This window comes from Anolis sagrei, chromosome 9, assembly GCF_037176765.1.
Source record: "Anolis sagrei isolate rAnoSag1 chromosome 9, rAnoSag1.mat, whole genome shotgun sequence".
Lineage (NCBI taxonomy): Eukaryota > Metazoa > Chordata > Lepidosauria > Squamata > Dactyloidae > Anolis > Anolis sagrei.
Window position 1 is genome coordinate 22,270,849 of NC_090029.1, and position 16,534 is coordinate 22,287,382.

The following is a 16,534-nucleotide window of genomic DNA, read 5'->3' on the forward strand; positions in this document are numbered from 1 at the left end:
TAGTGCTTGAGCATTTTTGTAAAAAGATTTGACTCCCTCGTTTGTTTAGGCATCCGTATGTTGGATGGCGATGTGACAGATATCGTGGAAGCAAAGGCGATTGGCACCAAACCAGATTACATCCACATCTATAGTGCGAGCTGGGGCCCGGATGACGACGGCCGGACAGTGGATGGCCCTGGACGTTTGGCCAAGGAGGCCTTTGAGAAAGGCATTAAAGAGGTGCGCAAAACCGTGATGCCATGCACAGCATTTCCTCCTTTGAGGCAAAAGAGTTGTCCCTCCTTTTAAGATCAGAAGCCTAAGATTCGCTATTCCCAGTAATGTATTTTTTTAGTGTACAGTTGGAAAACAAACCGTTTAGTTTGAAAACTAAATGAAGCTGGAAAAATGAGCAGAGAGTCGTTCTTAAGCACTTAAATGATAGTGATTCTCAGGCAATCTTGATGAAAACAAAAGAAAAACGGTTTTGCTAAAGTACTGATTTTGCCTAAAGAAATTGCAAAAGTCATTCTGGCTGTCATAGGCAATTTGTTGCCGCTGCCGCTGTTGTTATTGTGTTCCTTCAAGATGTTTTCAACTTAAGATAGCTCAGAGGTGAACATATCATGAATATCTGCTTTTAAAAACACATACTGAATATGGGATAGGGGAGAAAGTGAGCATCAAAAAGATTTGGTTTGTGTAGTATTTTGGATTTCTACTGAAGGGAGACTCATCTTATACTGGAATCCAGACAGATTACACATGATACTCAACCTGCTTCCTTTGTCAACGTAGGGCCGTAAAGGACGTGGTTCCATTTACGTCTGGGCCTCTGGGAATGGTGGCAGAGAAGGGGACCATTGCTCCTGCGATGGGTACACCAACAGCATTTACACCATCTCCATTAGCAGTACCACCGAGAATGGGAACAAGCCCTGGTACCTGGAGGAATGCGCCTCTACCATTGCCACTACCTACAGCAGCGGTGCTTTCTATGAGCGACAGATTGTAAGTCAAGCCAGAACTTGGTGTATGTTTCCTAGGTCTCTGAGAAATTGTGTTGGAGAGAGACAGCTAGGATAGGCTGGAGCTGAAGCAAACAATGCAGGAGAAAGTAAAAACAGAGGGGGAAGAATGTCCTGATCTTTGGACCTGACTGGGAGAGAATGGGCAGGTGCTTGGTATTTCTACTAAGTATATCCAGTCCAATTCAAAGGATAGATATTTTCAGTCAATACCAGCAACTGGTTCTGTGTTGATCTTTCGGCCTTTCCACACAGCCCTATATCCCAGAATATCAAGGTAAAAAATCCCACATTATCTCAGTGTGGACTCAGATAAACCAGTCTAAAGCAGATATTGTGGGGTTTTCTGCCTTGATATTCTGGGATATAGGACTGTTTAGAAGGGCCCTTTGTTCCCTTTAAATGCCAGAAGATAAAGGGCTCCAGCATCAGCTTATGTTCTCCATCCCCACCAAGGCCCCTTCCACAAATAGTATAAAATCCACATTGAACTGGATTATATGGCGTTGTGGACTCAGATAATCCAGTTCAAAGCAGATATTGTGGATTATCCGCCTTGATATTCTGTGTTATATGACCGTGTGGAAGGGCCCCAAGGCTTCTGTTCTAACAAGCTAAGAAAGAGTACTATTTTTACCATTATTATTATTATTATTATTATTTGCAAGAGATTACTATTATTATTAAACACAATCGGCGCTGACAAAATTACCACCTGCCAGCTGCAAAAGGCCACCTTACTGGGATCTGCACGCATTATTTGCCGATACATCACACAGTCCTAGACACTTGGGAAGTTTCCGACGTATGATCCAATTCAACAGCTAGCAGAGTGATCTTGTATGCTGTGGACTCATCTTGTTGTGTTTCAAATAATAATAACAACAACAATAATAACAATAACAAGAATAATAATGCTCTATTTGTAGCCCCATTATTTATTTGTTTACTTCACTTGTATACTGCTTTTCCCTCCCCAGCGGGGACTCAAAGCAGTTTCCAACATAATTATGGCAAAATTTAATGCCTCACATACAGAAACCCAACATAATGATAATAACATACAATTATCGATTAAATCATAAAACACGACATCATTTAACATTAAAACATGGAATTAAAAACATATCAATATAAATATTAAAATCACACAATCCAACAAACATAGTATAGGCCATTCCAAATATAATATCTATTGCACATTATCATTCCTTGCACTACTTACTTCCCAAAGGCTTGGTCTCATAGCCAAGTTATTATTATTATTATTAGAAACACCACAAGATGAGTCCACAGCAGACACTCTGCTGGCTGTTGAATTGGATCACACGTCGGACACTTCCCAAGTGTCTAGTGCTGTGTGATGTATCAGCGAATAATGCGTGCAGATCCCAGTAAGGTGGCTTTTTGCAGCTGGCAGATGGTAATCTTGTCAGCGTCGATTGTGTTTAAGTGCAGGCCAAGGTCTTTAGTAATAATAATAATAATAATAATAATAAATAAATAAATAAAATATTGTACTTTTTTATAAAAAAAAGTCAACAGTGAGATACAGGTGAAAGTACTTTTGAAAGTCAACATTTTTTGACTGATTAGTGGTATTTGTTTAGCTTCTGTAGTTATAGAGAGAACCTAAACAGATGGGCAGACCTTACCCAACAAAAGCTGGAAAGGTTGATGGGATCTTATTGCTTTTCATTCTGCTTGCATGATGAAAATTTACTTGGCATAATTTTTTTAGAAAGCCCCAACTGTTGGCAGCAGAAGAGAATTGGCTATGCAAATTAAGACCGCAAATGCAAATTTTGCTTTACTTTGTATAATTATATTTCAGAAGGAAATTATGGACTCCTTCAGGGATGAATGCCTCGATTTGAATCTGGCTTTCTCTATCTCCACCTCCCACTTAATAGTCATGCCAATTCTTTCTTTAGGTCACTACAGACCTGAGGAAGCGTTGCACAGATGGCCACACCGGGACTTCCGTGTCGGCCCCCATGGTGGCCGGGATCATTGCGCTGGCTCTGGAGGCCAAGTAAGTCCTCTCTTTACGGTTAAATAAGCACTTGGATTCTGTGTTTAGTTGTGAGGACCTGAATAGATGACAAATAGGACTCACAAAGGCCTTTTTTACAAAATCCAAATTATCTGCTTTGAACTGGATTATGTGGCAGTGTAGACTTTTATAATCCAGCTCAAAGATGATAATGTGGATTATCTGCTTTGATAATCTGGATTATATGGCAGTATTTGGGGAATAATAATAATAAAAATAATATATTTCTAACCCGCACCTCTCTCCCCAGAGGGACTCAAGGCAGCTCAGGGAATACATTTCCCACTCCATTTTCATTTGTAGTGCAACTCATTTATCCTGACATATAATCCAGTTTTAACTGCATTATAATGGTTAGTATAGATTTATATAATATAGATTATATAATGCAGATCAAACCACATTGAACTAGATTATCGTGGGGCTGCCCTTGACCGCCTACCTGCGTGACCGCATTTCCGTGTACAAACCCACATGATCTCTTCGTTCATCTAGAGAGGCTCTGCTCTCGCTCCCGCCTCCTCGTAGGCGCGATTGGTGGGGACAAGGGAGAGGGCCTACTTGGTGGTGCCCCCCCCCCCAACTCTGGAACTCACTTCCCAGGGATATCAGGCATGCCCCAACATTGGCAGTCTTTAGGAGGAGCCTGAAAACGTGGCTGTTCCAGCGTGCCTTCCCAGAATAAGGAAATAATACCCAGCAAAATGTCCTCAGAATGCACTTTAACTATTCGTTGGATTGTGCTCCTCTCACTTCTTTTAAAACCCTCCTACCAGATATATCCTACCTTGTTCATGCCCAGCGTTTATTTTTTATTTTTTTATTTTAAACTATTACATTTGGCCCGGCCATAGGTTTTTAAATCCATGTGTGTTAATGTTTATATGTGATTTACATTAATTGTATTGTTTTTGTTTATTGCTTTCTTGTTTTATTGATGTGTTGTTGGGCTTGGCCTCATGTAAGCCGCTCTGAGTCCCTTGGGGAGATGGTGGCGTGGTATAAATAAATTATTATTATTATTATTATTATTATTATTATTAATCGAGGCCCCTTCTACACTAGAATATAAAATCCAGATTATCTGCTTTGAACTGGATTAAGTGGCAGCGTAGATTTAGACAATCCAGTAAGATGATAATATGGATTTTATATACTAGTGTAGAAGGGGCCTCGATAATAATAATAACAATAATAATAATAATACTTTATTTATAACCTGCCACCATCTCCCCAAGGGACTCAGAGTGGCTTACATGAGGCCAAGCCCAACAACACATCAATAAAACAAGAAAGCAAAACATCTGCTTTGAATTATATGGCAGTGTTGAAGGGCCCTGAGTTAATTGAGCATAGATTGCTTTCACACTTTGGAGTCCTCGTGGACAACAAGTTAAACATGAGCCAACAATGTGATGTGGCAGCAAAAAAAGCCAATGGGATTTTGGCCTGCATCAATAGGAGCATAGTGTCTAGATCTAGGGAAGTAATGCTACCCCTCTATTCTGCTTTGGTTAGACCACATCTGGAATACTGTGTCCAATTCTGGGCACCACAATTCAAGAGAGATATTGAGAAGCTGGAATGTGTCTAGAGGAGGGCGACTAAAATGGTCAAGGGTCTGGAGAACAAGCCCTATGAGGAGCGGCTTAGGGAACTGGGCATGTTTAGCCTGAAGAAGAGAAGGCTGAGAGGAGATATGATAGCCATGTATAAATATGTGAGAGGAAGCCACAGGGAGGAGGGAGCAAGCTTATTTTCTGCTTCCTTGGAGACTAGGACGCGGAACAATGGCTTCAAACTACAAGAGAGGAGATTCCATCTGAACATTAGGAAGAACTTCCTGACTGTGAGAGCCGTTCAGCAGTGGAACTCTCTGCCCCGGAGTGTGGTGGAGGCTCCTTCTTTGGAAGCTTTTAAGCAGAGGCTGGATGGCCATTTGTCAGGGGTGATTTGAATGCAATATTCCTGCTTCTTGGCAGGGGGTTGGACTGGATGGCCCATGAGGTCTCTTCCAAGTCTTTGATTCTATGATTCTATGATTCAAGTTTGCAGGAACTGAAATGAGCCAAGAACAAAGGAAGGTAGAGAGATAATAGGGGTTCATCTACATAATTAACACAGTTTGACATCACTTTAACTGCCATGGCTCAAGTTGTAGTATGGCAAAGCACCAGACTACTTTGCAAAAAAGGTTAAAAACTTTGTAAGATTCCAACTCCTACGATTCTATAGTTTTAAGCTGTGGCAGCTAATGTGGTGTCAAACTACATTCATTCTACAGTGTAGATGCACTCTGACATTTTAAAAACAGGAAGACAGGGGATTGATTGGGACTGTCCCTGCCAAACCAGGACAGTTGGAGAGTTTGGGACTTTTGCATCAGCTATAGATTTGGGTAAAGGGACATATCAGAGCATTTTTATTTGAGAATTATCGATTTGAAGTCCATGTTTGCCTCCAAATGAGATGCCTGTCTTGGAGTGTGCTTCACACTCTCCTGTGACACAGAGAGAAATGAGAAAATAATGAACAAGCAACACGCTCTATGACATATTATTGATCCAATAGGGTCAACTGTGTGCTTTCAATATCTTCTCTGCATGCTCTTAATACCATTCTTCATATCCTGAAGATCACTGTTTGCCCATTATTCTTCGACACCCAGTCCTTGTAAAGAATTACTGTTCTGTTTATCTTATTTAGTATTCACTCCGTGTGCCATGGCTAATACAGTAAGGTGTTTTGTCTTGTACTTGTCTCTAATAACAGAGTTAGTCAAGTGGCCACAACTCATTCTGAGTGGTTTTTAAAAATGTCTGATCACAAAATTAATCTGGTGTGCTCATTATGGGATAGGAGTAGCATTTACGGCTTGAATATGTCATTATGAAAAGTGATGCAGGAGGAACATTACTTATAACTCTTAAATACGCTGTACCTGTGAGTAAGCCTCTATAGCTATTTGTATTGATGTCAAGAAAACTTTACCTGTCACCACTATGCATTTGTTGTTGTTGTTGTTGTTTATTCATCTAGTCGCTTCTGACTCTTCGTGACCACTATGCATTTGTTTAGAACCGCTATCCGTTTCTGTTTGTTTCATTCGTAAGCCCTCCCATTTTCATTTTCGCGCCGCTCCCAAAAACAGGGGCCTTTCCGAATGGGGGTTTTTATTCCTCATCCAAAAAAATGAAATTGTTCAGTCCATTGTCCACAATGGGCAGGCTTCCCCAGGCTCCCCTTCCTCTCAGTTATAGGGCTAGAGGGGTGGAAATTGCCACATATGGAGGATATATGTACCACTTTTAGCCTACCAAGTTTTATAATGTTTGGGTCATCCCCTGATTTTTAGGTATTTTCTTTCTTTCTATACGTTCGTTCATTCATTCATTCATTTATTTGGTGTTTACCATTTTTATACCCTGCCTTTCTCAACCTTGTAGGGGACACAAGGCAGCTTGCATAAAGAGCAGCGTTTTTCAACCTGGGGGTTGAGACCCCAGGGGGGGTCGCGAGGAGGTGTCAAAGGGGTCGCCAAAGACCATCAGAAAGCACAGTATTTTCTGTTGGCCATGGGAGTTCTGTTTGGGAAGTTTGGGCCAATTCTATTGTTGGTGGGGATCAGAATGCTCTTTGATTGTAGGTGGACTATAAATCCCAGTAACTACAACTCCCAAAAGTTAAGGTCTATTTCCCACAAACTCCATATGTGTTCATATTTGGGCATATGGAATATTCGTGCCAAGTTTGTTCCAGATCCATCATTGTGTGAGTCCACAGTGCTCTCTGGATGTAGGTGAACTACAACTCCCAAACTCAAGGTCAATGCCCACCAAACCCTTCTAGTGTTTTCTGTTGGTCAAGGGAGTCCTGTGTGCCACGTTTGGTTGATTCCATCATTGTGGAGTTCAGAATGCTCTTTGATTGTAGGTTAACTATAAATCCCAGCAACTACCATATGATAAAATCAGGTTTTTTTGAGTAATGGTCACTCCTTGGGTTAGTATGTATCTTGTGGCCAAATTTGGTGGCAATTCGTCTAGCGGTTTTTGAGCTATGTTAATCCCACAAACGAATATTACATTTTTATTTATATAGATTTATTTATTATTTACCATATTTATACCCTGCCTTCCTCAACTTCATAGGGAACTCAAGGCAACTTACATATAGAGGCAGCAATTTGATACTGAAAACACACATAACAAGAACATATAGAGACCTCCCAGTGGCGCAGTGGATTAAACCGCTGCAAGCAAGGAAACTGTACGCACTCCTGCTTTCTTTTGTTTCGAGCTTATTTTCATTCTGGGGGAGAAGTTTCTGTTTCGTGCTCCAGTACGAAATAAAAGGAACGAAAGAATGGATGAAACAGGTACCGTGCACACCCCTACTATGCATAGACTTGACTTCTAGAGATGCAGGGAAAGGGAAGAGACGAATGTATCTATTAGCACAACTGTTCAAAAAGTTATGCCAAACATTTTTACAAAATGTCCCCAGTTTTTTTTGTTTTTGTTTTAAAAAAAAACAAATCAACAAAGGATCAATTCTTAAAGGGTAGCAAATGCAAATGTTTTAAAAACTTAAAACAGATTCCTAGTGGGAAAAGCTTTGATGGACTAAATTCCTTTTAATTGGATGCAACTGCATGACATGGACAACTAGGCTCCTTCCTGTATGTCCCGGCATAAATGCTCGCTTTTAAGCAGCCTCATAAAAGAAGACATGCTAGATTAAGCTAAAGCTTTATTCATTCAACATCCTGTTTTCCACCATCGCAAACCAGATGCCTTTGGGAAACCCCACAAACAGAACATGAGTGCATTAGCAGCCTCCTTTTCTTGTTGCCTGATTTCTAGTATTGGTGCCTTTGGTACCTGAGGACAGCAGTATCATGACAAGTAATGATCATTTCTGTCACTTTTGTGGTGTATTATAATGTTGAACAGTTCTTACCATTCCCTGTGCCAGCAGGACTGAAGACCGACAGGTCGCAGGTTGGAATCTGGAGAGAGCGCAGATGAGCTCCTTCTATCAGCTCCAGCTCCTAATGGGGGCACATGAGAGAAGCCTTCCGCCGGGATGATAAAACATCAAAAACATCCGGGCATCCCCTAGACAACGTCCTTGCAGGCGGCCAATTCTCTCACACCAGAAGCGACTTGCAGTTTCTCAAGTCATTCCCTACACGACAAAAAAAAAGTCAGGAAGTTCCTCCCCATGTTTAGATGGACTCTCATTCATGCCATTTGAATTCATTGCCCCATTGTGTACCAGGCCCCTTCTGCACTGCCATATAAACCAGATTATCGAAGCAGAAAATCCACATTATCTGCTTTGAACTGGATTACCTGAGTCTACACAGCCATATAATCAAGTTCAAAGCAGATAATCTGGATTTTATATGGCAGTTTAGAAGAGCCCTGAAGCTGGATCTATACTGTCATATCATCCAGAATCTGATACCAAACTCTCTGCTTTGAACTGGATTATATAGCAGTGTAGACTCAGATTATCTAGTTCAAAGCAGATAATCTGGGGTCAGAAACTGGATTATATACCAATTTGGAAAGGGCCTGAGAACTCCCAAAGGTCTCTGTGGCTAGATCTAAACTGCCCTATATCTCAGGATCTGATCTGCTTTGACCTGGATTATGTGGCAGTGTAGACTCATGGATTAGATTATCTGGTTCAAAGCGGTTGTTTTTTTTGTCGTGTCAGGAGCGACTTGAGAAACTGCAAGTTGCTTCTGGTGTGAGAGAATTGGCCGTCTGCAAGGACGTTGCCCGGGGGACGCCCGGACGCCTTGTGGGAGGCTTCTCTCATGTCCCCGTATGAGGAGCTGGAGTTGATAGAGGGAGCTAATCCGCCTCTCCCCGGATTTGAACCTGCGATCTGTCGGTCTTCAGTCCTGCCGGCACAGGGGTTTAACCCGCTGCGTCACCGGGGGCTCCGTTCAAAGCAGATAATCTGGGGTGAGAAACTGGGTTATATAACAATTTAGAAAGGGCCTGAGAACTCCCAAAGGTCTCTGTGCTTAGATCTACAGTGCCCTATATCCCAGGATCCGATCTGCTTTGAACTGGATTAATGGCAGTGTAGACTCATATAATCCAGTTCAAAACAAATAATGTAGATTATCTGCTTTGATAGTCTGGATTATATGCCAGTGTAGAAGGGGCCTGAGTCTACTGTCAGATAATCTGGGATCAGATCCTGGGATATAGGACAGTGTAGATCCAGCTTGTGTCAGAGTGTTGACCTGTTATGTCCCAAGGAGAATGCCATATACAATTTCTGCCAGAAAATTATAATGCCTCACTAAACTACAAATCTCCAGGATGTCCCGAGATGCAGCCAAGACATTTAAAGGGGAATGATAGTGCGCCCGTACCTTGGGAAGTCTGACTTGGCCACGGTAGTCCACGCTCTGGTTACATCCCGTTTAGACTACTGCAACGCTCTCTACGTGGGGTTGCCTTTGAAGACTGCTCGGAAGCTCCAATTAGTCCAACGGTCGGCAGCCATGTTACTAACTGGAGCGGAGCGCAGGGAGCGCACAACTCCTTTGCTGCACCAGCTCCACTGGCTGCCGATTTGCTACCAGGCTCAATTCAAAGTGCTGGCGTTGGCCTTTAAAGCGCTAAACGGTTCTGGCCCAACCTACCTATCCGAACGTATCTCGGCCTATCAGCCCACCAGGACCCTAAGATCTTCTGGGGAGGCCTTGCTCTCTATCCCGCCTGCTTCACAGGTGCGGCTGGCGGGGACGAGAGACAGGGCCTTTTCTGTGGTGACCCCTCGGCTCTGGAACGCCCTTCCCATGGAGGTAAGATCAGCCTCCTCGCTGATGGTATTCCGAAAAAGACTAAAAACTTGGATGTTCAAGCAGGCATTTGGTTAATTCGGTGCAATGAATGTGTCGACTACGGATTGGTAATATGGATTATGCAATTGGACCACGATTTTAGTTAGGAGATGTATTGGATTGTGATTTATGTGAAATATTGTGTATTATGTTTTTTACGGTTTTAATTGTATACTGTGTACTGTATATTCTGTTGTAAACCGCGTTGAGTCGCCAGTTAGGCTGAGAAACGGCGGTATACAAGGACAGTAAATAAATAAATAAATAAATAAATAAATTAGTTACATTTCAATACATTGTGCAAATATACTTCCTTTCCTTTCATGTCACGCTATATAATCCAGAATATCAAGTCATGTAGCACTCCAAGTGGCCAGATACTGGTCAAAGGACATTTAATCAACTGCCAAGCTTGCAAACTTTGTGTTTTGTCTGTTTGTTTGTTTTGTTAAAAATGTAAAACAAATGTCTGGTTGCTCCTGACACGATAAATAAATAAATAAAATCTGCTTTGAGCGGGATTATCTGAGTCTACACTGCCATATAATCAAGTTTAAAGCAGATCATCTGGATTGTATACAGCAGTGTAGTAGAGGTCATAGTCCCAGAGTCTGTTGCCAATGGAGAATGAATGTAGTTTGACACCACTTTACCTGCCTTGGCTCAATGCGATGAAATCTTGGGAGTTGTAGTTTGCTGGGGAACCAAACACTTTTGCAGAAGAAGACCTTGTAAAGCAACAACTCTCATTCTTCTATAGCAAGCATGGACTAACTTCAGCCCTCCAGGTGTTTTGGACTTCAACTCCCACAATTCCTAACAGCCTACCGGCTGTTAGGAATTGTGGGAGTTAAAGTCCAAAACACCTGGAGGGCCTAAGTTTGCCCATGCCTGTTCTATAGCATCGAACCACAGTTTCAAACTGCATTAATCCCAAAATACGAATTTACCCTCAGACTCCCCTTTTTGCTATGTTTATACTTAGAATGAGGAAGAGCGGGGAGGAAATGCAACCCAGACTGCCGGCTGCTTTTAATGCTCCCATGCTGCGACTGTGGCTCTCGTTGCCAATATATCGTTGGCTGCTGTGAATGCGCAGCGGCAGAGACAGTTAATTTCTTACATTATTGTGACTGAAGACATGGAAATGTCTTGCCAGGATGAAGCGAACTGGCAGCTCACCCCTGCCCACCCGCCCACCCACCCTTTCCACATTTCGAGATAGATTGGCTCCATTTTTAAAAGACATGTTGTGCGAGCGCTGTTTCAAAAGAGCACGGCGTTCATTACAAATAAATTGGGGAAAGTTAGGCCTGTAAATTTGGAGCATTGTTTCGCTCTTTGACATAAAACGCACCATTAAGTACCCGGGACCAAGCACATTAACTGATGCTGAGCCCTCTGATGTTTAGTTTTTATTGCGAGAGAGAACATGAATTGAGCTTTGTTTTGCTTTTTGGTTGCTAAATGCTTGATATAATTATGGAAATCGACGCTTCAGATGCTTTGAAGAACACTTTTGGGGCAAAAACGGAGGTTTATAAAGCTTCTTTCTGGCAGCTGAGGACATCCCAGCCTAACCTGGCACACTTCGGTTTTGTGGGAGTTATAGTTCCCTAGAGAGCACAGCTGTTTGCGGTTATAGTCAAAAACGGTATCTGCACTGCAGAATGATAACCGTTTGACACCACATTATCTACCAATGCTATAGAATTCTGGGATTTGCAGCTTTATGAGATATTCCCCCTTCTCTATCAGATAATCCTGGTCCCACAGCAAACTGCAAATCCCAGGATTCCATATTAATTTACTATGGCAGTTAAAGTGGTGTCAGATGATAAGTCAACTGTATGAATGGTCTCTAAGTCATTTTAAGGAGGGTGGTTTCTACTGAGTGTAAATCTAGGCTCTAGATCAGGCATGGGCAAACTTCGGCCCTCTGGGTGTTTTGGACTTCAACTCCCACAATTCCCAACAGCCTACCAGCTGTTACGTTGAACCCTTTAAAATGTTTCCTTCTAGAAACCTTTTACAGGGTTCCCAGTTCTTCCCAAACTCTGAAACGTCTTTTGTCTGAAGGTGTCCCGTAAGAATGTCCATCTCAGCCACTTCCGCCATTTTCACAATCCATTCCTCCACTTCTATATACACCACTGAATTAATGCCGTTTGACCCCACTTTAACTGCCATAATAATCATAAAAATATACTTTATTTATATATCTCTTCGAGGGGACTCAGAGCAGATTACAGAATATATATATGGAAAACATTCAGTACCATTATACAACTAATAACAAAGACAGACAGTACACAGACAGAGGCAAAGGCTTCCCCCTTTCCATCTCCAGCATCTGGAGACCTCCGGCCATGGGGAGGTGCTCTTGTTCCATTTTTCTTGCCGAGGAGTTTGTTGTCCGATTTGATCAAATTGCCAGAATGTATTTTTCCTCCCTGCCAAAACGGTACCTATTGATCTACTTACATTTTTGTTTTTGATCTGCTAGGTAGGCAGGAGCTAGGGCTGATAATGGGAGCTCACCCCAACCTGTGGCAAGATTTTCTGCAGTTGGCGATTTAACCCACTGTGCAACCACAGCCCAATTGCCATAGCTCAATGCTATCAAGTTCTAGGAGATGTAATTTGGTGAGGCACCATTCTTCTTTGGTAGAAAAAGCTAAAGGCATTGCAAAGTTATAACTCTCAGTTTCCTTTATCATTGAGTATAGGTAGCTAGAATGTCATCACATTGTATTCATTCTACTGGGTTGATGCCTCCCTAGAATGATTGACCCTAAGCTTTAAGGCCCACAGGAATGGGATGAAGGACTGCATGAGGGCTTTTTTGGTGTGTTTATTTGTTTTACACATTGGTGGGTCTATCATTTGAAAGCCCCATCAGTAATATTGCCAAGACTTGCTGTCTTTTGAAATTATATCTGTTTATCCACTATTCGATCTCTTCTTCCTTTGGTCGTCTTTAGCCCTTTGCTGACCTGGCGAGATGTCCAGCACTTGCTCATTAAAACATCGCGGCCCGCACACCTTTTGGCCCCAGACTGGAAAACGAATGGAGCTGGACGTCGAGGTGAGCCAATACGAAATGATATTTATTTGGCTGGGTGCAGGTTTCCAATAAACTGAAAAGAAGATTTCTCTAAGGAAATAATATCTACCAAAAAGAGAGAGGAGAGGTGATAACTGCAAGTACAGAGGTTTATAGAAATCACTAGAGATGCTTGTACCATATAGAAAATAAGTTGTCTTTTTTCCCACTTCCCGAACAAAAACTGCCTTTGCTATTAGCTAGCATTATCTACCTATCTATATCCTGTCTGTCTGTCTGTCTGTCTGTCTGTCTGTCTGTCTACCTGTCTATCTATCTATCTATCTATCTATCTATCTATCTATCTATCTATCTCTAATCTATCTTATCTGTCTATCTATCTATCTATCTAGCTATCTATCTTACGTATCTATCATCCATCGATCTTTCTAGATCTAGTCCATAGCTTGCTATCTATCTATCTATCTATCTATCTATCTATCTATCTATCTTACATATCTATCTATCCATCCATCTAGATCCTATCTATCTATCTATCTATCTATCTATCTATCTATCTATCTATCTATGTATCTTACATATCTATCTTACGTATCTATCTATCTTACGTATCTATCTGTCTTGTGTATGTATGTATGTATGTATCTATCTATCTATCTATCTATCTATCTATCTATCTATCTATCTTATGTATCTATCTATCATCCATCTATCTAGATCCAGTCCATATCTACCTATTAGTCTCTATCTATCTATCTATCTATCTATCTAATCTATGTTATCTGTCTATCTATCTATCTTACGTATCTATCTATCTTACGTATCTATCATCCATCTATCTATCTAGATCTAGTCCATAGCTTGCTATCTATCTATCTATCTATCTATCTATCTATCTATCTTATGTATCTATCTATCTTACATATCTATCTATCCATCCATCTAGATCCAGTCTCTCTCTCTCTCTCTCTCTCTCTATCTATCTATCTATCTTACATATCTATCTATCTTACGTATCTATCTTACATATCTATCTGTCTTGTGTATGTATGTATGTATCTATCTATCTATCTATCATCCATCTATCTAGATTCAGTCCATATCTATCTGTCTGTCTGTCTGTCTTACCTATAGAGCATCCTTTAGCCAAAAAAGCTTATTAATACAAGAATTGCCTGTACTCACGTTTACCACAACATGCAAGAAAGAATGGCTGGTAGTGAGGAAAGGGGTTGAGGGTGCGTTTCCACTGTAGAATTAATGCAGTTTGACACCACTTTAATAGCTATGGTTCAATGCTGTGTAGTCCAAAAGGCATGAGCATTCTTTGGAAGAGAAGGCTCAAGTCCTTGCCAAACTACAGCTCTCGTGATTTCATAGCATTGAGCCATGGCAGGTAAAGTGATACAAACTGTGTTAGTTCTGCAGTGGAAGTGCACCCTTGGTCAGGTTTATTTGACTGATGAATCCAGTGTATTTTTTTTTCAGGGGTTTTTCACTCCTAGGTGAAAGAACTGTGAAAGCCTTCAGAGATTTCTCAGTATGAGGAATCCATCTCCCAATGTAGTGTTCCTAGGGTTTAAAAGTCCAAATCAATATCTACCAGTCTTCTGAGCTGGGAGGTTCGTAAGCAGCTCTTTCTATTACTTGCCCTGCGGACCTGCCGAGGAAAATTAGTATTGGCTGTTCTGTGCTCTGATAATCCTCTTAGAAGCCGTTTCTATCAGCGCGCATTTAGGAGTTCCTGTTTCAGCAAGCAAATCCCAAGTGGTGGCAAATATTGGAGCTTGGAAGAGCTGCGCTTTGATTGCAATACGTAGAATCCAGCATCCAGTAGTAGGGCCAATTGTAGCTCTGTGAAATATGCAAAAGAAAATAGTATTTCGAGAAAACTTACTAAAGGAGAATGCTGCCTTAATCCAAGAATTTCTTCCTTCTCTTAGACCAGGGTCCTCAAACTTCTTAAACAGAGGGCCAGGTCACAGTCCCTCAAACTGTAGGAGGGCTGGATTGTAATTTGAAAAAAAAAATGAATGAATTCCTATGCTCACTGCACATATCTTATTTGTAGTGCAAAAAAACACTTAAAAACAATACAATAATTAAAATGAAGAACAATTTTAACAAATATAAACTTATTAGTATTTCAGTGGGAAGTGTGGGCTGCTTTTGGCTGATGACACAGGATTGTTGTTGTTGTTGTTGTTGTTGTTGCTGTGTGCTTTCAAGTCATTTCAGACTTAGGTTGACTGAGCGAGGGCTGAGTAAATTACCTTGGAGGGCCGTGTCTGGCCCTCGGACCTTAGTTTGAGTACCCCGTCTTAGAATCATAGAATCCTAGTTGGAAGAAACTCATCGGCGAACTCCCTGCCAAGAAGCAGGAAAATTGCATTCAAAGCATCCCTGACAGATGGCCATTCAGCCTCTGCTTAAAAGCCTCCAAAGAAGGAACCTCCACCACACTCTGAGGCAGAGAGTTCCACTCCTGAACAGTGCTCACAGTTAGGAAGTTCTTCCTAATGTTCAGGTGGAATCTCCTTCCTGTAGTTTGAAGCCACTGTTCTGCGTCCTAGTCTCCAGGGCAGCAGAAATTAAGCCTGCTCCCTCCTGCCCCTCACATCTTGATCCATGGCCCTCATCATGTATCCTCTCAGCCTTCTCTTATGCAGGATAAACATGCACAGCTCTTTAAGCCGCTCTTCATAGGGCTTGTTCTCCAGGTCTTTGATCATTTGGACACATTCTTGCTTGTCAACATCTGCCTTCAATTGCGGTGCCCAGAATGGGGCACAGTGTGATTCCAGGTGTGGTCTGACCAAGGCAGAATGGAGTGGTAGCATGACTTCCCTGGATCTAGATATTAGACTCCTGTTTATGCAGCCCAAAATCCCATTGGCTTTTCTAGCTGCCGCATCCCATTCTTGGCTCATGTTCACCCTCCTGCCCACGAAGATTCCCAAGATCTTTTTCACACGTACTGCTGTCTAGCCAGGCGTGCTGCATTCTGTATCTTTGCCATTTCTCTACCTCTGTTTGCTAGATGTACCAAAGCATTCTCAAGATGCAGAACAAACCCAGTCAGAATTAAATTCTGTCTCCTATGTTTTCCTTTCAATAATCTTTTCAGTAAAACCTTTCACTGTGTCTGAAAAAGAATATCCTATATTTCCTGGATTCCCCATCACCACCTTAAAGTAATGCTATACTTAAAAATGGATATAAAGGTATAGGTGTGTGTGTGTGTGTTACACACACACCAAAGGAAGAGCATTACAAATGTCAGTTTTGACTTTTCTGTGCCATTTTCATTACTGATAACAGTGGATTATGTTTTAATATAAGAAACATTTCAAATACACAGCAAGGGCAAACTTCAGCTGCATGCTGTGGATATGGCCCAGTCTCAGCTCTTGCCATAGACTCAAATGAATATAGAGGATGACTCATATCAACTGTTCTGTTCAGGGCCAGAAATTGTGGTGTTTGCCCCTGCAAACAGAAGTGCCCGACACCAGGATGTACTTTTT

General features: G+C 41.6%; 1 protein-coding gene across 3 annotated transcripts in view; it reads left to right on the forward strand.

Moving 5' to 3' along the window:
- PCSK6 (proprotein convertase subtilisin/kexin type 6) overlaps positions 1-16,534 on the forward strand; it is a 125,333-nt gene that overhangs the window by 56,575 nt on the left and 52,224 nt on the right. For all 3 annotated transcript variants that reach the window (XM_060755490.2, XM_060755488.2, XM_060755489.2), the window contains exons 7-10: positions 50-222; positions 781-993; positions 2,945-3,045; positions 12,925-13,028. In XM_060755490.2, coding sequence (XP_060611473.2) covers positions 50-222; positions 781-993; positions 2,945-3,045; positions 12,925-13,028 — 591 coding nt within the window. The remainder of the gene's footprint in view (positions 1-49; positions 223-780; positions 994-2,944; positions 3,046-12,924; positions 13,029-16,534) is intronic.